We start from the raw sequence: 23,757 nt of genomic DNA on the forward strand, positions 1-23,757 counted from the left end.
TAGCCCTGAGACAATTTAGGCAGGGGAAATAGTGGCTCGGTGTGTGACAGTTAGATAAAGGGGGTGGTTGGCTTGCAAATGAGAGGTGCGTCCATGTAAGTTGTTTGCTATCTTTAGGAACGAGCTAGCCCTGGGGGGAGGGGGGGGCAGTCTCTCCCCAGCCAGCAGGATTTTTAGGATGTCAAAACATCATAAGACACAGAAAATAAAAAATGTAATTAATACAGTGGGGGGGGGAGGAGAGGGGTTATAAAATTAGACAAAATCATAATTATAAAGCATTAATGGCATGGTGAATAGAGGAAATGGGGTGTTTTATTGTTGGGGGTGGGTGGGATGGGAGGGGTAGAATCATTTCCACTTTTCCAAATAGTTAGGAGAAAACTTTCTCCAGGATGTGGAAGAGTTTGGAAAACTTAGTGATGGATGTATACTTAGGCTTGGGAAATTAACATTTATTGAATATCTAGCCAGGCACTTTGCAAAAATCTTTATCAGCATCCATAAACCACTTTAGGGAATGGTTGGTTTTTAGAGTAAACAAGCTCATAGAACTTAGGTATAGTTAACTAGTCCACCATCTCACTTCTAGTAAATAACAGATGTGTGAAGTTCGTGTCTGACCAGACTCCCCACAGCTGCTTACACCATATTGCCTTTGGAAAGAAACGGAAAAGAAATCCGATAAGTGATGTATTCCTTAGCTCACAATCCATGACACGTCTCCCACCCCCATTTTAATACCATCTTGTCTAAGCTGAAGAGTGCCCATCATGTGCCTCAATCAAGCCCAGCCGGGTCTCAACCCATCCCTTCACACCGGAAGTACTTAACCCTCCGAGATTAAATCTTGGCAAAAAAAAAGAAATCCATTTAATATACGCTTTGCATTGCCCTAATGTGCTGAAAAATAACCGTGACAACCTAATTGAGAGATGCTGACCCTTAGATTCAGACCCCATGCACCGTTTACTTGGGAGGGCGTTAAAATTATGCCCTCGACGACCATTTATTTCCCTAGTTTGGAAGAAGAGCCTCTAGTTGATTCCCAACTCTGCCCACTACAGAGCGGACAAGGTTCCTGCTCTGTGCAAGGGACACGCCGGGCGAGGGAAGCTGAAGGGAGAAACGAGGAATTTCTAGGTCGGAAAACGAAGAGAAGCGATGGATTTGGGGGCAAAGGGCAGAGAGAGAACTTACTGTGAGATTTGGGGGTACGCTTCGAGGATACCGGATGTAAAATTTCGCATAAGGGGCTGGAGTGACCCAAGCAGATTTAGTAATAAAGGCTCATAGGGGTCCGGGCTGGGCAAGTTTAGGGACCGGAATGGGAGGAGAGAGACCGGGAGATCTAAGGGTGAGCATGTGGGCACCTGGCAGAGCTCGCGCAGCTTGGCTGAAGAGGTACCCGAGACACAGACGGACGCCACCGCGCTGGCACTTGAACCGCAGGGCGGTGGGCGGAGCCTTCCAGGGAGCCGCCCATCGGCCTCCCCGTGGGCGGGGCTATCCTGTCGATTACACAACAAACCTGTGCAATCGGCTAGGGAACTGCGAGGGCGGTGGCGGAGAGGGCGGGGCCGGGGCGGGGCCAGGCCTGCACTGGGCCAGGCAAGATGGCGGCCGTGGAGACCGAGTCGGCGCCCCTGACCCTAGAATCGCTGCCCACCGATCCCCTGCTCCTTATCTTATCCTTCTTGGACTACCGGGACCTAATCAAGTAATGGGACGATGCGCACGGCAGGGGTGGGGTCACGGGTGGGGGAGGAGGCGTAAGGCAAGAGGTACGGAGGCCCGGCTCGCCGACAGGACCTGGACTCCCGTGACAGCCAGGAGGTGACGCCAGGGCCGCCCTGATCCTGCAGAGCCATCCGGGGGCAGGGGCGAGACCGGGGCGGAAAGGGCCCCGCCTTGAGGTCTTCCTTCCGTCCCGGGCCCAGGCCTGAGGAGCGACAACAGCTCTTTCTCCCAGGCTGTGGCGAGGCCCAGTTGGAAGCGGGGCCAAGTGCTCCCCGCTGCCGCCGCGCGAACCCCAGCGCCCCGCACCTCCCGGCCCCCGTGGCCTTTGCCCGCTAAGGGCAGCCCTGGCCGCTTTGGAAAAGTCCCCGTCCGGGCCGAGCGCTCTTCTCTGCCTGGGCCAGGAGCCTGTAGAGTCAGGCGCCAAAGTGGGCAGGTGGGACGCCGGAGAGGAGCCAGGCGACCCCCTGATCCCTGGGTGCGACTTACGCAGCAACGTAATATCTGGCAGGGCTCACTTTCGGACTTCTGTGCTAGATAATTGTTTCGCTTTCAGCGTTCCTTCTCACGGTTGCATGTTGGATTTTGTGTTTTGGTACTGACTTCCGGTGGTGCGGTACAGGTGACCATTTTCCCTCCTGTATGCTTTGGGTTTCCCAAGTTACCGGCATCTGTTCCAAAAATAAACACCGGTTGCTGGTAGGGTTGGTTAAATGCCCAGTTACTTCAGCGCTTGGGACCGTCTGGGATGGTGGAAGAAATGGCGCTGTTTACACCCTTGACAGCTGGTGGCATGGGTCTTTCTTGTGCCACTACATATATTTGCAAAGGAGGCAGACTCGCCCTCTTAAGGATAGGTAGGCGAGATTCGTTTTCTTTTGTTTTGTTTTTTGGATTAACCATTGGATTTTAGTCATTTGCTGATTGTACCCTGTGTTGTCAGGGATCCTTTTAGAAATACAGCCTTCTTGAAGTTACTGGTAGCTGTTGGTTGGTTTAGCTAAGTGGTGACAGAGGGATAATTCCAGTTTCTGGCTGCTATCTATATTAGTACCTGTAACACTTTTATTTTTCTAGAAAACAAATTTTTCTCTACTCAGGCTTGTAATAAAGTTTATCTTTTTCTTTCGAAAAGGCTGTTACAGTTCCAAACTATTTTCATCTGAAATATTCTGTTGCTATAGGCTTTTAGAAATCTAACACATACACACACGCTTTTTGATCTGTGGGCCACATTGCTCCCAGAGTGATTTTTCTAAGACAGATCTGGCTGTCATCCTCCTTAAAAACCTATAATGCCCCTTGTTATTTACAGATTATAACCTAAACTTCTGGGAGCATTTAAGGCCCTTATTATTTAGCATAGTCTACTCTGGCCAAATAGACCTCTGCCAGCACACTTGTGTTTTTTTGTTCTGTGGCTTAAACTCCTGACCCTGCCTGGAATGCCATGCCCCCTTCTTCTGAACCTGGCAAGATGGAATTCCTTTAAAGACCCCCTCTCCCGAGTCCAGTCTCTACCTTTCTCCTTCCTCTGCAGAAGGAGAGGTATTTACCATACCAGATAGATTATGCATTTCTTAAATGTAACGACTGTCTTGTTTATCTTTGCAGAGTCACCATTTATTCAACAGATTTGCTTTTTTTGGGTGCCTGCTGTGTGCCAGCCTATTAAATGTCGGGGAAACAATAGTGAACAAGACAGACAAGGCCCCTCTCGTAAGCTTACAGTCTAGCGGGCAAGATGGAAAACAAATAAGTGCGTAATTACAAGAGCTGCTGTGTGCTATGAAGGAAGTGAACCAGTTGGTCTGTTAAGGAATTGATTCAAATTGGAAGGAGCTGCTGTATATGACGGATAACATAGAGCAGTCCTGGCAGAAGGAACGGTGTTTTCAGAAGCTGATTGGACAATAGCATAGCCTGTTGGAGGAGCTAGAAGACTGGTGTTGCAGGAATTAGGGAATGATTCACAGGCAGAGAGGCTTGGGAAGAGACTAGTGAGATCATGCAGGACCTTGTAAAACAAGGTGAGGAGATCGGATTTTATTTTAAATGCTTTTGGTAGTAATCAACATTTTAAACAGAAGTGATCCCTCCATAAATGTTTGTGGAAGTGAACTGAGTTGAATACTGTATTAGGGTTCTCGAGAGAAGCAGAACCAATAGAGAGAGAGAGAGAGAGAGAGAGAGAGAGAGAGAGAGAGTGAGAGAGAGTGTGTGTGTGTGTGTGTGTGTGTGTGTGTGGTTTTTTATAAGGTATTTGCTCATGAATTATAGAGGCTGAGAAGTCCTACAGTCTGCCAAATGCAAGCTGGAGACCCAAGAAAGCTGGTGGTATAGTTTAAAGGGCTGAGAGCTGGAGAGCTGATGAAGTAGATCCCAGTCTGGGTCTGAAGGCCTGAGAACCAGGAGTGCCAAGGACAGGAGAAGATCAGTGTCTCAACTTAGCGGTCAGGCAGAGAGCAGACTCAACCTTCCTCTGCCTTTTTGTTCTATTCAGGCCCTCGATGATTGGAAGGTGCCAGCCCACGTTGGGGAGGGCCATCTGGCTAACTTAGTCCACCAATTCAAATGCTAATCTTTTCTGGCAACATCTCACAGACACATCAAGAAATAATGTTTAGGGGCTTTACTGGTGGCACAGTGGTTAAGAATCCGCCTGCCAATGCAGGGGACACAGGTTTGATCCCTGGTCCTGGAAGATCGCACATGCCGCGGAGCAACTAAGCCTGTGCACCACAACTACTGAGCCTGCGCTCTAGAGCCCACGAGCCACAAGTACTGAAGCCCACGCGCCTAGAGCCCATGCTCCGCAACAAGAGAAGCCACCGCAATGAGAAGCCCGCGCACCACAACGAAGGGTAGCCCCCGCTCACCACAACTAGAGAAAGCCCACACACAGCAACAAAGACCCAACGCAGCTAATAAATAAATGTTTTTTAAAAAAATAATGTTTAACCAGCTATCTGGGCATCCCTTAGGCCAGGAATGTTGACACAAATGCCATAGAATTTTATCCACAGAAAAGTTTCCAGTGTACTGCAACTTCTTTCCTGTAGTTTATAGCCCAAATTTGTCAGGTGTCCTGCCGATTGCTAAGCTCTGAAGGTTATGGTACATATTTGCTGAACTGGAATGGGTTGGATTGAATTAGTCCATTGGGATCATTATGTAATATAAACTGCATAGTTTGAATCTCACTGTGTATCAGAATTACATGTGGCACTTTTTAAACATACACATGCCTGAGGTACAGATCTCACCCCATGCCAACTGAGTCAGAAGCTCTAGGATAGTAGTTTTCATCCTTGACTTGCATCAGAAATCACCTTTGGTGCATATTCCAGAGATTCTTTTATGTTAACTCTTGGGACAGCGATGGACTCCGAATTCACAAAACTGGAAGGATTCCTATGTTTGCAAATGTTAGTTTGGGCATCTCCTGAGCTTGGCAGAAAAGGATGAGAATTATGTTTGTATAAAATCTGAAAAATGAACAAAGGCTAATCTGTTTACCATCAGTTGTTTTTTAACATGCCCCACTTATGGCCTTGACAAATCCCATGTGATTTAAAATTCCCTTAATTGATTAGCTACTGCCCAAGTGAAATCTTTTATACCTACTTTCTATAACTTGTGATTTCTCTTCTGAAAGGATAGAAATGCATTTTTTTAAACCTTAAGTTCATTCTTTTTGAAAGTTAATTATGTAGGGTAGGATTTACAGGATTCAAGCACTATTGTATTAGAAATCTCTGTATAAAAAGAAAATTGTTTGTTTCGAACATTCCAAATTTTTGAGCAGCTGATAGTAACTTGAATAGCTATGGATATTGAAACAGAATTGTTGAGAATCTGACACCTTTTATCGGTGGGCTTTCCAATAGTTGCTATAGTTAAAGAGTGTTTTTGGCTGTAATATTTCTTTCTGTTAAGAAAAAATTAGAACAAACAAAAGCCCTGTGTATTTAATATCAAATGTCTCACAGATCTTAAAAAGAAAAAGCACTTTGTTTACACCTGAATAACGTTTCTATATGTAGAAATGATTACTGCCCCAATAATAGATATAGGAAAGCTCTTTGATTTGAAATTAACTCCAATGGTTTATATGTTTTATAGACTTTCGTATGAAAATTACAATTGTAGACATTTTGTGGTTTGTGAACTTAAATAGTTAAGATTTCACTACTCACAAGGTAATTATACTAGCTAATGTGTTAAACAGGTTTTAGAAAAGATTGTTTTGCAGTTATAAAGGTAGATAGTGGCAGAAAAGCAAAAGGAATAAAACTTAACATTGAATATTTTCATCTTTACTTTTAAATTGTTTTCTTGTTTTCTTTTATACTAACTGTGAATCTGGTTACTGCCAGTTGTTGCTATGTCAGTCGAAGACTTAGCCAGCTATCCAGTCACGATCCGCTGTGGAGAAGACATTGCAAAAAATACTGGCTGATATCTGAGTGAGTATTTGGGAAATGTATTCTTGAAATTTGGCCCTTGGCTTCCAGCAATGCTAGTCTATCCTGATTCTTCTCTCTAACCCTTGTCTCTTTAACCCCTTTGGTGGCCTTTCTTGTGCCTGCCAGTAAATGCAGGTGTTCTCCAAGCTGCTGCCCTTGGCTCACTACTCTTCTCTGTCTGTGAAGTCTCCTGCATGCACTGTTGCACTTTGTAGAGACTACTTGTATGCTTCTAACTCCCAAACCTGAGTGTCCACCCCTAACATTCCCACTGAGCTCCAGATTTCTTTGCACAACCGTCTGCTGGATCCTTCCACTGGATAACCCACAGGGTTCACTGAATTCAGTAAATTTTAATAAATTTGATAGAATAAAAGGGTAGATGACAGAAGGTGGGAGGGAGTTGGGAAAGATGAAAGAGGGTAGGATTGCTAGTATCTTTTTCTTAGGTTGAGGGGAGTCAGGTAGTGACTGAAGTTGGTGAAGCAAGAAATAGAGGTTTAAATATACTATTTAAAGCTGCAAGCTGCTCAATAGAATGAAAAATTAGTAACAGAGCCTCCAAACATTGGGAGGAAGAAGAATGAGGAAGAGGGAATTTTAAGTATTGCTGTATCCTGGTCTTTTACTTTGGGGTATCAGTAGATAGATATAAATTGGTAAACCAAGAACTAGAGGCATAAACATTTAGAATTATAGAGATAACTTCCAGAAATAACTAAAGATTCCTTTGAGAGGTTGGACTTAGAACAGGAGACTGCCTAGTTTTTCATCTTAAGTTCTTCAGTACTTTTTGGTTTTAATAATATATATGTATATTACTTAGATTAATAAAAAGATACTTCCCTTCCACCACTGCCCCCACCCCGAAAAACGCAGGCACATGTATACAACACCCTGAATTGTTCTTTTCCCCATCCCTAAACCTGATCCTCCTGCATTCATATCTTCATAGCAGTACCATCCATCCCGCCCTCCAAGCCAGAAACAGGAATCATTCTAGATCTCTTTTCTCCTTCTGTCTCTACATTCATTCAATTACCAAGCTTTTCTGATTTTAGCCCCTGTATATTTCTTGAATCTTTCTTCTCATTTCATCTAGCCACCACAGTTTTAGCTCAGTTCATCATCTCTTACCAAGACTGCTGCAAAACCCTTCCAGTCCATCTCTGTGGCTCTAGTGTACACCCTTCCCAAACCACAACCACAATTCTGCTCTTTTAACTCTCCTGTTAAAACTCTTCAGTGGCTCTCCGTTCCCTACAGGATAAGGTCAACCTCATTAGTATGTTACCTTAAGGCCCTTTCTGGCTGCCTTATCCTGTAGCACTTCTGACTCTTAAATTTATACTTCCTTCTTTCTCCCTGATTAGATTATACATTTTTGAAGGCAAAAAATGTGCCTTACTTTTAATGTCCTCAGTAGCTAAGTAGACAGTAAATGTTTGTGGAATTGTACCAAATAGGAATGTTGAATCGTGTGATTCCTTTGATATGCTATATGATTCTCTAGCTAATCCAATGTAGATAAGTTAGGTTAATATTATTGTATCATTAGATTCTAAATATTCTCTAAAATAGAAAAATTAAATATATGTTTAAAAATTGTATAACTGGCATGTTTTTAGGAGTAAGTTGAAATTCATATCCCATATACTATTCACATTATATCTTATCAAGGATTAGAAACTTAGAAAAAAATAAGTAGAAAGTAAGAAAATAAGTGACTCATAATCCCACCATGCCAGCAGTAACTTGTTAAATTTTTTGATATATGTGTCACTTTTTGTTATCTAGTCTTCACTTGTAGCTACAATAAATGAAAATGAAGACAAAAATAACCATAAATTCCCAATAAAGTATGTTGGTATAAGTGTCTAAAATATATGCTAATTTCATTTCAAAAGATTTTTAATTTTATTTTTTAAATCTATTTAGGGAAGAGAAAACACAGAAGAACCAGTGTTGGAAATCCCTCTTCATTGATACTTACTCTGATGTAGGAAGATATATTGACCATTATGCTGCTATTAAAAAGGCCTGGGATGATCTCAAGAAATATTTGGAACCCAGATGTCCTCGTATGGTTTTATCTCTGAAAGGTATTGGGAATGCAGGGTCTCCCTTCCCCATTTTAGTTTCATAGTATAGATAGGTTAAATAACTTTGGGTTTCTATCATCTGTGCTAATCTGTGCTAATCCAACATTATCTGTAATTCACCATTCGCATTTGGTCAAGCACATAGAAAGCCTAATTTGCTAAAAGGACCCTGGTTCTAGTGCTTGCCCTATTTTTGCCTACCTCAGCATCCACATGATTATTAGCAGTGAAAGCTTCTTTTTATCCTTACATTTGTTTTACATAAAGAAACTAGTAATGTTATTGTTGCTTGAGGATAACTTGTAATTTCTTTTAAGAGACTTTTTTTTTTAATTTGAAAAATTGCCTGCTGTATCAACCCTCTTCCCTCTTTTTAGTACAAGTAAATGTTTATTTGACAATCTAATATTTGAAAGACCAAATATTACAGACTGGGTCTTTAAGCATGTAGGAGCAGCCTAACAGAGTAGGGAAAACTTTCATCCCTATTTTGCCATTTACAGAATAATGAAAACTAAGATTTGAACTGAGGTCTATTTGACCCCAGAATCTATGCTGTCTCTACTATACTATTATTGTCCAATTTTGGCAAGAAATATTAACAAGCTATTTCCCATTACTTTGATTTTTAAATTTATGCCCAAGAAATACATAAATGGATTGCAGATATATTGCTACTTACCTGCTCTAGCCTCCAAGTTTTTTTCAAGTTTCTCCACTAAAAGGAATTTTATATGTGTTTTGGTTTTGCTAAGCTGAAATTGGGATCAGTTCTTCTCAAATGTGTACCTTTTGAACTACGGACTCTTTTGACATGGCATTCCTTTTACATTTCATATTTCTGCTGTACGTTTCCATGCAAATATGAATTTCATACAGATCATGATTGAATGACCAGGTACTTAAAACTGAATTGCTAGGAGGTAGAAGAAAGAATGATTTGGCAGAGAGAGTACAGCTTTGAAAGAAAGTACCCTTGATTAATATTTTTAATAGGTTTTTTTCTTGGAAGAAAAGAAAAATATTATCCACTTGGTGTGTGGGGTTAAATAATTTCAAGAGGAAAATAATTCAGAAAATAGGTATTTGGTAATGATAAGTAAAATGTGTAAGGGTTTGCAATAGCTGTTATTTATTAAACACAAAGCTAGGTACTAAGCCAAGTACTGTATATTATTCCATTTAAGTTGCCAGAATCCTATGAGGTAGGTCATTACTAGTCTCATTTTATAGGTGAGCTACCTGAGGCATAAAAGGCTAAGTAAGTTGTTTGCTATCACAAAGGAGAGCAGAGCCAGGATTTGAATATAGGGCTGACTCCAGAGATGTGGTCTTACCAGCTGTTGAAGGGAGAGAAGACCTATCCTATTTTGTTTAGAATGTGTTAGGAGTCTTAGAGAGCTAGTCTAATATTAGAATATTTGGAATATGGGAATATAGACATGGTTCTCCTTTGAGACACAGAGCTACCAGGAAAGGAAGAAACTAAGGATACATAGCAGCTTCTTCCTTTTTCCTTTTTCTTTATTTTTTTTATTTTTTAATTTTTTGAGGGGACACTCAATTGGTATTCCCAGGCTCCCTGCTCACTGTTTTGTACTTAATGGTTGAAGGTGAGGTTGTCAGAGAATTCCTTGTCAACCCCTGTTTTACTCCCAGGTGCCAGTTCTCTGGGGTCTTTGCCATAAATTGGAATAGGACAAAGGCTCTGATATCTAGAAAGCTGGGGATTCTATTAATGTAGACCTATGAGTTTTAGGGCTGAATCAGGAAACTAGCTGCTCATCTCAGGGGCCATACTCCCTGACTCAGTTTCAAGGGTATAGAGATCACAGATAGGAAGGAAACTTGGAAAGCAAATAGGCACTGGGTTTGGGAAAATTTTTATTAAGTATCTTGAAATTATAGTATATTGATGTACATTCTACCAATCTATCTCATGGTATATATCTCATATCTTTGAATTTCATATTAACCTTAAGTATTGGCTTAAAATTTTAAAGTCAGAAGGGACTTTTAGAGATCATTTAGACCAGGGATTAGCAAACTTTTTCTTTAAATGACCAGATAGTAAATATTTTAGGCTTTGAGGGACAGATGGCCTCTGTCACAACTATTTAACTCTGCTATTGTGGGAAAGCAGCCATAGACAATATAGCAACAAATGGGTGTGGCAGTGTTCCAAGAAAACTTTATTTATGGAAATAGGCCGCAGGCCAGGGTTTGGCCTGCAGGCTGTAGTTTGTGGATCCCTGATTTATACCAGCCCTTTCATTTTACAGGTGAAGGAACAGGCTCAGAGAGTTTAGGTGACTTATTCAGGGTCCCGCAGCTAGTGAGTAACAGAGATAGAACTCTAATCTAGGTTTCTTGGCTCCTAGTAATCTTTTCACTGCTTCCTCATACAAATAGGCTGGGGGCAAGGGAAGTACATAAACACTTATTGTATGCCAGGAAAGCACTTTATTAAGCGCACGAAGCTCACTGAGTCCTCACTGTAACTCTCCTGGGTAGGTGGTGTTGTCTTCTGTCTCGCAGATGAGGAAACTGGATTAAAGAGATGAAATAACTTGCCAGAGATCACAGTCAGTCTAGTCATCCCTTGGTGTCCACCGGGCATTGGTTTCAGGACCTGCTGAGGATATTGAAATATGCAGATGCTCAAGTCCCATAGTTGACCCTTTGTATCCTTGAGTTCCACATCCGGATACAGAAAGCCAGCTGTAATTGGTAGAGCTGAGATTTGACCCCGGTCTTTCTGGCTCCCAAACTCTATTATAGTAGGATGCCCCTCTAAATGTATTTCCTTATATTTGTCTTTTGCCATGTTTGCTTGTTGTTATTTTACTTTTTTTTCTGCCTTGCTCTCTCTTTTCAAGAAATTCTTGGTTTCTTAATGTTACATGTTAAATGTCCAACGTGTAGCACTAACTATATAAATATTAGTGGTTTTTTTCTCATTCACCTTCTGGTTCAGGCAGCTATTCAGCTTGTTTTCTTTTGTATTGAACTTTTTAAAAAATAAACTTTTCATTTTGTACTAATTTTAGATTACAAGACAGTTGCAAAGATAGTACAGAGAATTTCTGTACACCCCTCACACAGTTTCAGTTTCCCCTAACGTACCAACCCGTGGGACATTTGTCAAACTAAAGTCTTCACTGGCACCTTACTACTAACTAAATTCTAGACTTTATTCAGAATTCACCAGATTTTCCATCAGTGGAATCCTTTTTCAATTCCTGCATCCAATCCAGAATACTACATTGCATTTAGTTGTCATGTCTCCTTAGTGTCCTCTGGTCTGTGGACACTTCCCAGTCTTTCTTTGTCTTTCACACCATTGACAGTTTGAAGGAGTACTGGTCAGGTATTTTGCAGAATGTCCCTCAAACTGACTTTGTCTAAAGTATTACTCACGATTAGACTGGAGTAATGTGTTTTCAGGTTACCAGCGAGGTGAGGTGTGTCATCACATAGCTGGGGGTATGTGATATCCACAGCCTATCACTAGTGATGTTAACCAACCTATAGAAATGTGCACAGATCCTAAGTGTACAACTCAGTGAATTGTCACAAGGTGAACATGCCCACTGTAACACCCGTCAGGTCAAGAAGTAGAATAATTATGTGTACCTAGAACCCTCCGTCTTTCTCAGGGGTAACCACTATCCTGATTGCTAATGCCACTGAGTAGTTTTCTCTCTTTTTGAACTTTATATAATTGGCATGATTAAGTATGTTTTTGCGTGAATTATTTCTGTTTCATTTGTGAGATTCAGCAGTGTGTGTGTAACAGTATTTTGTTCATTTTTGTTACAGTATAAATACTCCGTTATATGATTAGACCACAATTTATACATTCATCCTACTGTTGTTGGATATTTGGGTTGTTTCTAGTCTTTGACTATTACAAATAATGCTGTAAATCATTTTTGATGTACATATGAGCATATTTCTATCAGGTAAATATCTAGGATTGCGTTTTCTGGGTTGTATAGTGTGCTTGTATTAAACTTCAGAAGATACTGTTAATTTTCCAAAGTGGTTTTACCACTTAACATTCCGACTAGCACTTTAATAATGTTGTCATTCTTTTTATTTTAGCCCTTCTAGTGGGTGTGTAGTGGTGATTTTAATTTGCTTTTCTTTAAGGATGTAGAATGATAGTTTTATTTCTAGCTTTCCAATCCCTATATGTCATTACTTTATTTTTCTTGCTTTATTGAACTGGCTAGAGCCTTCAGTGCAGTGTTGGATAGAAATGATAATAGTGAGTATCCTTATCTTTCTGACTGCAGGGGGAAAGCTTTCAACATTTCTCCTTTAAAGCTGATGTTTGCTGTAGATTTTTAGTAGACACTCTTTAGCATGTTGAAGAAAGTCCCTTCTGATCCTAGTTTGGGAAAAGGGTTTTTTGTTTTTGTGCTTTAAACAGATAATTGAGTTTTATCAAATGCCTTTCCAGCCTTGTCACTATCATATGATTTTTCTACTTCATTTTGTTAATGCTCTGAATTACATTGATTGATTTTCTGAATGTTAAACCAATTTTGCATTCTTGGAATAAACCTACTTTGCTTGGAATGTATTATCTTTTTTATGTATTGTTGGATTTGATTTGCTAGTATTTGGGGTTTTTACATCTATGCTCATGAGAGAGTTTGGCCTGTAATTTTCCTTTCTTGCAATGTTCTTGTCAGGTTTTGGTATCAAGATGATGCTGGCCTTGTAAACAAGTCGGGAAGTGTTGCCTCTTTTTCTGTTCCCTGGAAGAGTTTATGTAAGCTTGGTCTTATTTCTTGTTTAAATGATTAGTAGAATATACCAGTGAAGGCATTCAATCCTGGAGTTTTCATTGTGGGAAGGTTTTAAATTAAGGATTCAATTTCTTTATCAGATTTAGGACTACTCAGATTTTCTACTTAGTCTTATGTCAGTTTTGATAAGTTGTGTTTTTCTAGGAAATTGTCTACTTCATCTACCTTTTCTAATTTATTGCCATAAAGTTTTTCATAATTATCCTCTTCGTAATGCTTGTTGGATCTCTAGTGATTTCACCTTTCCATTTCTTATATTATTTGTGCTTTCTCTCTGTTGTTCTGGATCAGTTTTGCTAGGTAAGGGCTAATCAGTTTTATTAGTCTTTTCAGAGAACTGACTTTTGCCTTTGTCAATCCTCGCTATGTTAATATCTTATTTCTTATTTCATTAATTTCTCTGATTACTTCTCTTTAAGTTTACTGTCACTTTTCTCCTGACTTGAGATGATTACTTAGATCATAGATTTTTCAGCCTTCCTTGTTTTCTTCAAATGCATTTAGGGGTATAAATTTCCCTTTAAACATAGCTTTAACTTCATCCCACAAGTTTTAATATGCTGTATTTTCATTAACATGCAGTTCAGAATGTTTTGTGATTTCTTCTTTGACCCATGGATTATATAGAAACGTATTGCTTGATTTCTAAACATTGGGGGCTTTTTTAGTAATCTTTTTAATGTAATTTATATTTTAATTCCACTATGATCAGAGGATATACTCTATATGAGTTCAGTCATTTGAAATTTATTGTGATTTGTTCTGTGGTCCGGCATATAATTTATCTTGGCAAATGTTCCATGTATACTTGAAAAGAATGTATATTCTGCCATTCTTGCCATTTAGTACTATATATATGATTAGGCAAAAACTGTTGATCTTGTTCAAATCTTCTGTACTCTTAATGAGGTTTTTGGTCTCCTTGTTCTGTTAGTTACTGAGAGAGGTATGTTAAAATTTCTCACTGTGGTAGGCAGAGTTCTGAGATAGGTCCCAAGATTCTCACCCACTGTGGTACATGCCTGGTATAATGATAGCTTCCCCTTGAGTGTGAGTTGTACAATGGATATAATTGATTTCTGTCTTGTGATTAGGTCATATTAGATGACAAAAGGGTTTTACAGATGTAATGAAGGTCCCAAATTAGTTGCATTTGAATTAATCATTAATCAAAAAGGAAATTATCCTGAGCAGGCCTGACCCAATCAGGTGAGCCCTTAACAGGAACTGGGCCCTTCCAGAAGTCAGAGAGATTCAAAGCCTGGGTGTGTCTCCTACAGGTCATGAATACGCAAACTGGCACGTTGTGGAGAGGGCCAGGTGATAAGGAATAGCAGGTGGCTTCTAAGAGTAGAGAGCCTCAATCCTGCAACTACAAAGAACTGAGTTCTTCCAACAACCAGTGAATTTGGAAGAGAACCCCAAGCAAAAGATTCATAAGGTGCACGAGCAGCCCCAGTTAACACCATGATTTCAGCCTTGTGGGACCTGAGCAGAAGATCCAATTCAGTCATGTCCAGAATTCTGACCTACAGACACTGTGAAATAATAAATGAGTGTTATTTTAAGCGGCTAATATTGTGGCAGTAGAAAACTAATACACCCATTATGATTACAGATATATATTTTTTCCATTTTAATTCTGTCATTTAAAAAAATGTATTTTGGGGCTTCCCTGGTGGCGCAGTGGTTGAGAGTCCACCTGCCGATGCAGGGGATGCAGGTTCGTGCCCTGGTCTGGGAGGATCCCACGTGCCACGGAGCGGCTGGGCCTGTGAGCCATGGCTGCTGGGCCTGCGAGTCTGGAGCCTGTGCTCTGCAATGGGAGAGGCCACGGCGGTGAGAGGCCCGCATACCGCAAAAAAAAAAAAAAAAAAAGTATTTTGAAGCTGTGTCATTAGATGCACAAAATTAAACTTATAATACCTGTGTAGTGAATTTAACCTTTTTGCCATTACAAAAAGTCCTCCATTACCTCGAATAATGCTATTTGCCTTAAAGTCTATTTTGTATGATTTTAGTAGCTACTTTAGTTTTCTTTTCTGTATCTACATCTTTAAGATGTGCCTCTTGTATATGATTGTGTTTTGTTTTTCATCTAGTCTGTTTGTCTTTTAATTAGATTATTTAGTCTGTTTATATTTAATGTAATTACTAATACATTTGAGTGTAAATATACCATGTTTCTGTTTTATATTGGTGCCACCTGAGCAGGTATTCCTTTTTTGCATTCTTCTTAATTATCTTTTATTCCATACTTCCTTTCCTTTCTTATTTATCTAACTTTTTTTTAGTGATTAGCCTAGAGATTAAAACATGTATCTCTGACTTAAAGTCTATTGTAAATTAGTATTTTTACCACTTCCTGAACAATGAAAGAACCTTAGAATACTTTAATTTCAATTACCTCCCTCCTGTCTTTTGTATTATAGTTTTGTGATTTTAGTTTTCAACGTATTTTATATCCTTGAAAACATGATTATTATTTTACATGTTCAACATTATTTTAGATTTACCTTTTCTGGTTGCACTTTATTTCTTCCTGAATCTTCATGCTTCCATCTGGGATAATTTTTCTTCTGCCTGGAGAATTCCTTTTTGTTTTGTTTTGTTTTGTTTTTAACGAGGGAATGCTATTGCTGAATATTTTCAGATTTTTTTTTTTTGTCGAAAAATATATTTATTTCATCTTCACATTGGAAGTATATATTCACTGGATATAGAATTCTAGTCAGCACTTGAAGATACCATTCTTCCAGCTTCTATTGTTCTGTTAAGAAGCTGTCTTATTGTTGCTCTTCTGAAGATGACTGTGGCTTTTCCCCTTCTCTGACTGCTTTTAAGATTTCTCTTCGTCTTTGATTTTCAGCAGTTTTCCAGTAATGTGTCTAGATAATGTTTTTCTTTGTAATGATTCTCCATGGGGTTTATAGTGCTTCTTAAATCTATGGTTTGATGTTTTCATCAGTTTTGGAAAATTCTCTCAACCCTGTGGTACTGCTGAAAGCTTTGCTCAGCTTCTCGGCCTCTCAGCCTCATGTTTGCTTTCAGAAGTGGCAGTTGCCTCAGAGACAAGGTGGCTCCAAAGCCCTGGCTAAACTCTCAGTTTCCCTGTTCTTCTGGACCAACCTTCCTCCACCCCACCCCTGCCAGTTCTCACTGTCTTTGAGGTTCTCCAAAAGCCTTGAAACCAATTTTCTGTTGTTCAGTTTTTCTAGTTCTCAGCAAAATGTTTGGTCCAACAACCTGGTGGGCCATTGCTGGGAGTGAATGTCTTCTCTTAGTATTTGTAATTACTGCTTTTTAAAGCTAGAATGTATGGCAAGCTTATAAACGTGAAAATCAAATTCAAGGTAATGGCCTCCTCACAGCATGAACCTACACCTATGTCCTATATTTCCCATTAAGAGACTAGGTTAACACTCTTGAACAACATCCATTTAGAGAACTTCTGGAGAGTTTTTTAAATAGAGAAATTTGAGTGTATTAGATTAAGAAAAATGAGATATGCTCTAAAGTTTGTATTGTACTGCGAAAAAACTATTGTGGATTTCACTGGTGCCTGCCATTCCATATTTTGCTTAGTGCCAGTGTTTTCCCCATGGAGAGAAAACTGAGAAATTTGCTTCCTCAGTGCTTCAACCGTCAGAGCTAATCTAAAGTGATTTAATATTTCTCTGAATTTTCAATTCATTTCCCTATATTTCAGCAAGTACATTTTGGACAGAATTCACTTGCTCTAAGATTGTATCATTGGCTAGCAGATAGATTGCATTTCTTCTTAGATTTAAGGCTTATGGTTTCTTGATAATTTGCTTTTTTGTGCATCTGCAGAGGGTGCTCGAGAGGAAGACCTAGATGCTGTGGAAGCTCAGATTGGCTGCAAGCTTCCTGATGATTATCGATGTTCATATCGTATCCACAATGGGCAGAAGTTAGTGGTTCCTGGGTGAGATGTTCACTGTTTGAGTTATTTTTAATGATACAAGTTATTTTCTAGAATGTAAACAAATTGTATTTGTAGTTACTCTTAACAGATTAAAAAGTATAAGAACTTCCTCCTGTTCCTTATAACAATCCATAAGACAAAATCTATAGCTTGAATTTGATTTTACCAAAATAGATAATGTCTCAAAAACATGGTTTCTATCAACACATCTTTACAGTTAAATGGTTGGGGTGGGCCTACAGGACAGGAGAGGAGATGTGTGTGTGAGTATAATTTAAGTAAAATTTAACTAAACCTGTTTCAAATCCTTGAAGTGTTTATCCTGTTACAGGCCAAGTAAAGTATTTTAGAAAGCTTGATATAAGTTCTATGAATCATACATGTTAAAAGTAATTTGTTCAGAGCTACATACACTTAACTAAAGAAAATATTAGTTTTGTCCTATTCAAGCATAGTCTATAATTGAATGGCCTATTTTAAACTTACTTCTAAACGATATGAAGTATTCACTGTGGAACCTTTTGTAAAAGCAGACCATGCAGTAGCTCTCAAATTTACTCACAGTTTTTAAAGCTACATGCTTCTAATGGTTCTACTCCCTTTGTTCCCTCGTGAAATTAAGGTATTTCAGAGACATTGCACTTGTGACATACTGATAGGAATTTAGGGAGAACTTTGCATTGTTCTTAATAGAACTTGGTATCTCTTTGTGTGTGAAGAACCATATGAGGCTCTGTTACCATTTCAGATCAGAGCTGAGTGAGTACGGGGAATCTAGGAGGTGATCATACTGAGGTTACAAGGTAGTATTCAGAAGTCAAATATTGGGCAGTTGGGACTAGATAAGCCTAAATCACTGGGTTTTTTCCTATTCTGTTTTCCTGTCAAGCTGAAGCTTGACAAAATGGAAAAATTGTCATATTTCAAGAACCAACAGGAGAGAACTATACTAAGCGTTGCTCAGAATTGACATGACAAACAGGTCATGCAACACAGGGATTTTTATCTACCCACAGCCCAAACAGTGAGACTTAGGATGAGACTCTCATCAAGGACCAACACCTGTGTTGTTCTCATACGTATGAGTTTAGACCCCATACATCCCAAGTTTATGAAAATTTGGACAAGGATTAAGCTGATTTCCATTTATACTGCCTGGTAGGATAATGTAAGCTAAAGGTTGTATCAAGATGAAGGGTATCAGAGAGAACATTAAACATTAAATTAGTCATACATATATATATATAGCAAAACACTGGCAAATTATGGCAAGATAGATTTTTGAAAGCAATAAAACTATTTTTCTTTTTAAAAGGTTGGCATTTAGACAGTTTAGACATTTAGGCTTTTAATTTAAATCAGAATCTTTCCACTCAAGAGTTTGAATTTAATATATGCAGAAATTGTAGTGTTTGGGGTATTCCTGCTTTAGAATTGACATGTTAATCGTTCTTATAAAGTTGTCAATGTGAAATTATTATTCATCAAAAAGATTGCAGTTGACTAAATTTTTGAGTCTATATTCTCAGGTTGTTGGGAAGCATGGCACTGTCTAATCACTATCGTTCTGAGGATTTGCTAGACGTCGACACGGCTGCTGGAGGCTTCCAGCAGAGACAGGGACTGAAATACTGTCTACCTTTAACTTTTTGCATACATACTGGTTTGAGTCAGTACATAGCAGTGGAAGCTGCAGAGGGCCGAAACAAAAATGAAGTCTTCTACCAATGTCCAGTAAGTAGGAAGCATGTTTAAATGTGCCTTTAAGATGTGTTCTGATGGATGTATAAAATGTGCATTAGGAATTTTCAGGGTTGTAGAATGGGTATAGAGCATTATGCAATTTGATTATAGACGGATCTAACTAGAGGGCTAATATTCTGATATAATGGCATGGAGTGATAAAAGAAAATTAACATTTTCTTTTAAAATTAGCATGCATACAGAGGGAAGCTGTGATTTGTATTAGGACATTTTAAGTTTAAGAAAAACTAATGAGACACGCAAGAGGGAGGGGATATGGGGATATATGTATACGTATAGCTGATTCCCTTTGTTATACAGCAGAAACACACCATTGTAAAGCAATTATAGTCCAATAAAGCTGTTATAAAAAAAAAGAAAAATGAATGAGCCTTTCGTTGAAGTGATTAATTGTAATATAAATTTCTAACTTTAGCTTTTGGACATCACCCATCATCATTCGCTTTGGATTCAAGTTCTGAGTGCAATAGAAACTTTCTAACCTCTTTCTTCAGTAGGTATTTGAGTTGTTGAAAAATGTAGATCTTTTTTAAGAGGATTTTGTTATGATTTTAATGTAAGCACAGAAAATATGGCATTTGGTTTCATTCTTATTTCTTCAGTTCTCAGTCATTCCTCAGTTGCAGACCTTCTGCTTTCATTTTTGCCTAGATGTGAACTTAAACAGAAAATATTTTTCAGGGGCTTCCCTGGTGGCACAGTGGTTAAGAATCCGCCTGCCAATGCAGGAGACACGGGTTCGAGCCCTGGTCCGGGAAGATCCCACATGCCGTGGAGCAGCTAAGCCCATGCGCCACAACTACTGAGCCTGCGCTCTAGAGCCCGTGAGCCACAACTACTGAGCCTGCGTGCCACAACTATTGAAGCCTGCGCGCCTAGAGCCTGTGCTCCGCAACAAGAGAAGCCAACGCAATGAGAAGCCTGTGCACCGCAACGAAGAGTAGCCCCTGCTCGCCACAACTAGAGAAAGCTCGTGTGCAGCAACGAAGACCCAATGCAGCCAAAAATAAATAAATAAATTTATTTTAAAAAAAAAATTCATAGTTATCTGAGACATGTGACTCCATATAACATTTAAATTATTTAAAGAGCTTGCATAGCTTTTAATTTTTTTTCTAAGCATTTTCACATCTTTTATCTCATTTTTGACTTGATAGCTCTGTAAGGTTGTAGGATGATGACTTGGTCTCTCCATTTACTGAGAGAAGAGACTAATCTAGAACTGTTCAGGTCCCTTGACTGAATTCAAAGCCCTGTCTTCTGGGTTCATAGGCCATGTGTCTTCTCACGGTTTTAATGTCCTAATTGTTTTCTTGAAGGATCATTTATTAGTTCATTTTAACTAATAGGAAGAGCCTAAATATAGAAATCATCAGAGCAGAAACTGAAAAGTGTGAGGAATGTCTGAGTATTGGTTAGAGCACTTAAGTTATTTTTATCTGTTTTGTCTTGTCCTCAGGGAAGGATACAGGTAGTGAACAATGGGGAATTAAGTAAAATGTATTTTCCTTGATTACAATATTCTTTTTCTCACCTAGGACCAAATGGCTCGGAATCCAGCTGCTATTGACATGTTTATCATAGGTAAGAGAAAAGTCTCTTCTTTCTGGTAGAAAAAATTAAGTTGGTAAAAACTTTTCTGTTACTTGATCAACTGGCAATTTTATATTTGTATTTCTTAAAGCTTGCTGGTTCATAAAGTACTATAACTAGGTTCTCATTAGAATAGCCCTTGTACATTATTTGACTTGGGTTTCCATTTGGAAAAAAGCTGTGCCATATACAACCTTGTGCTCTTAGGATTCTGCTATAGAACAGTGAAATGTATAGAATTGCTAAGAATGTGTATATAGTTCCCTTACACACACATGCATTTTCCATTGATCATATTAATACATAATTAGAGATATAGATACATAAAATAACTATACTTTTTCTCTTCTGGTGCCAGTGCTATAGTAAAATACTGATGTCACACCAGAGACCTCAGACCAGCAGTCTTCAGAGACCAGAATAAACTGGGCCTTATAAACTGCTTGGCACACCTGGTTTTTCTTGGCCTTAAAAGCGTATTTCTCATAGGATTTTGAGAACAATTCAATTTGTGTTCAAGAGCAGCTCACCCCTGTGCTGTTCATCCGTTCTTGTTTTGCTTAGATTTTGCTCACATAGAAGAAAAAGAGAAGCTTCCTGACTATCCATGCTGCTTTTTAAAGGCATTTCTGGAACATATTAAACATCATTATATATTAATAGTAAAAGGATCTTGCAGGCCAAGACATCTGTATTAAATTGTATCTCCTAATTGGAACCTTGAACAGAGTATAAGTCTCTGCGTGTTCAAACTACGGCATATTCTAGGTTTGTGGCATACTTCACAATATCAAGAAGTTCTCACCCCTGCGCAGTCAGTTATAAAACACTTTTAAGCTTGGTTCCTAGCCTTCAGCTAACCCTGATTCCTGTGGTCTATGGTATCTAAGTTAAGCACCCTCTGGGGGTTACGCCCTTGCTCGTTGCCCTCTTTGGCTTCTCTGGGTGGCACATACTCTGAGAACATGATCGTCCTGGCTCTAGTTCAGTGGTGCTGCTCAGTCTATAAACTAAAGGCTGCCTGAGCTCTAAGGTAAGCTGTCGGCTAGGCTCTGTGAGTTTCTCAGTCTTAGTTTGGTGCTGGTCTGACATGGTGTGGAAGACCCCACCACTACAGCAGAGTACGAAGGTCTGAGAATACTCTTCTGGGAGTTGGGGTTTCTCCTAGAATGAGAGAGTAAAGCAAAAGATTTGAGATGCACTGGAAGAAATGAGGTGAGAAGTTAGTGCTGGGAGGAAAGATGAGAAAGCATCTGATCTGCCTTTACACTACCTTGATAAAACCCCAATACTCTCAAAGGAACTGCAAGATATGGGCTTACTTTAAAAGGTAAACTACTGTAGAACATATAAATTACATCTTAATTCAACTAAGTTTGACTTTCTTGGAATTTTTGGTAAAACATAAGACGGAATCTCCTGATATTCAGTGAATTATTAATACATATTTAAGAAAACTGGAATCTATGTGCAGATAAGTTTAGTGGTGAAGGCTGCATGGAAAATTTTATCCTTATTTTAAAGAACACACTTCGGTATGTGTTGTAATAAATTAAGGCACATTAAAATACACCATGCCAATTTCTCTTTTAATGTAAATCATAAGAAATTTCCTTTTTCTTATATTACATTTTAGTTCATGAAATTTACAAAATGATTTTTTAAACTCTGCAGGGAAACTGCTAGTTCTCAAAACAGAAAATTGTACCTTCTATGAATTTAAAAACATTCATGTGGCCCCTTAATATCTAGCTCAAAGTGGATAGAAGATGATCAGTGATCATTTGAATAAAGTAGCATTTAATAAATAAAGGGTCAGAGTGGGCCATTAATAGGCATTGAAAAAAGAGTAAACTATTGTAGCTTACCTTCTGTCAGTTGATACCTTTAAAATTTTAAAGCTGTATACTCTCAGACTCAAGCTTAAATTGTATCTTCAGTCATTCCCTAAATAGAATTATAAGTAAATACATACTATAAATTTAGCATCTGACTTTCAGTGTGGCAGAGAACAGGAACTGGGTTAATAGAAACAAGATTATGAAGAAATTCATTAAACAACATTGATTAAGGGACTAGTATGTGTTAGGCACTGAGCTGTATTAACAGTAAATGATGGGGGTCTGAGAAAGTTATGTTGTATTATCCACAAGAGGCAACATAATTCATGTAAATACTTGTTATTGATCCAATCACTAGGTCACGGATATATGGTCTGGACTGGACTATCCCAGTCATTCTTCTCTGCGTTGAGCTGGTCACTGAGAATGTGGAGGACCGCTGTACATTTGAATCTGTAGTAATGCAACTGGGCTACTTTGGGATTGGCCTGATGCCCAGAACTCCACAGTGCTATACCCCTATTAGATGTCCAGACTGAGTCTGGCTTCTGCCAGAATTTTGTGCATGAGTCAGGATGTGCCTGGACCAGGGATGTACCCTGATCATATGAGGATAGGTGCTGATACTTTTTCTGTAGCTTCTTCCTAGACATAGCTATATCTCCTTTGTTCTATATGTTCCAGAAATTATAGACAGAAGGCTTTTCATTCTTGTACCAGAACAAATTAAAGTTTAAAAGTCAACTATTTAGTTTTAAGTGTAAAAAGTAGTTTGAAGGTAGTCGGAGGATTCCCTAGCAAGGTAGTTTGGAATAAGATTGATAGAACTGAGGATAGAAATTTACCTAATAAAGGATTAGTAGAATGGTATATATAAATATTTCTAGTTTGGGCATCACTAGATATCACTATTAAGCATAGAGAAATTGTCGTTTTTCCCCTTGTTTCCTGTATAAATTTAAAAAAACCTATTTGTCCTTTTCTCTTTTTCTTTTCCCTTCCTTTTTTACAGGTGCTACTTTTACTGACTGGTTTACTTCTTATGTCAACAATGTTGTATCAGGTGGCTTCCCTATCATCAGAGACCAAATTTTCAGGTATTTCACTTGGGGCTTTATGGATTGGAATGATTATAAATCAGAAAAAAACATCAGTTACAGATCATGAGATGAAGTTTCCCATGAAGGTTAATAACAGAACCTCTCATCTTAAGTCTCACTATTTTATTCTCACTTTAAAGCCAACACATCCAAACAGTTGAACAGCCAGTATTTTTTTCATCTTGAAGAATCAAGAGAAAAAACTGATTTTGATTTAGAAGCTGTGGCTTTATAGTAGTTACATAGTTGTGGGGTTTTTTTGGCGGTGGAGTGGGAGGCTGTTGCCAATAACAGATTTACTGTGAATAGCAAGTCAGTAACTCTTAGCTCCTGGAAATATTAGTCATTATCTCTAAATGGAACACTCAGGTATCATAGATGG

The 23,757-nt window shown here is 38.9% G+C and overlaps 1 protein-coding gene across 5 annotated transcripts in view; it reads left to right on the top strand.

Annotated features, from left to right (window-relative positions):
• The first annotated feature begins 1,592 nt into the window (after positions 1 to 1,592).
• Positions 1,593 to 23,757, top strand: part of FBXO3 (F-box protein 3) — a 32,625-nt gene continuing 10,460 nt past the window's right edge. For 4 of the 5 annotated variants that reach the window (XM_022583663.3, XM_089914966.1, XM_022583664.2 and 1 more), the window contains exons 1-7: positions 1,593 to 1,720; positions 6,117 to 6,206; positions 8,145 to 8,308; positions 16,963 to 17,077; positions 18,607 to 18,811; positions 20,380 to 20,425; positions 23,288 to 23,372. In XM_022583663.3, coding sequence (XP_022439371.1) covers positions 1,617 to 1,720; positions 6,117 to 6,206; positions 8,145 to 8,308; positions 16,963 to 17,077; positions 18,607 to 18,811; positions 20,380 to 20,425; positions 23,288 to 23,372 — 809 coding nt within the window. In that variant the 5' untranslated portion in view covers positions 1,593 to 1,616. Of the gene's footprint in view, positions 1,721 to 3,773; positions 5,166 to 6,116; positions 6,207 to 8,144; positions 8,309 to 16,962; positions 17,078 to 18,606; positions 18,812 to 20,379; positions 20,426 to 23,287; positions 23,373 to 23,757 lie in introns of those variants that run through there. The other variant, XM_089914967.1, reaches the window with a different exon arrangement.

Source organism: Delphinapterus leucas, chromosome 7 (genome assembly GCF_059928025.1).
Source record: "Delphinapterus leucas isolate spDelLeu-1000000601 "Yukka" chromosome 7, BTC_Dleu_Yukka2, whole genome shotgun sequence".
Taxonomy (NCBI): domain Eukaryota; kingdom Metazoa; phylum Chordata; class Mammalia; order Artiodactyla; family Monodontidae; genus Delphinapterus; species Delphinapterus leucas.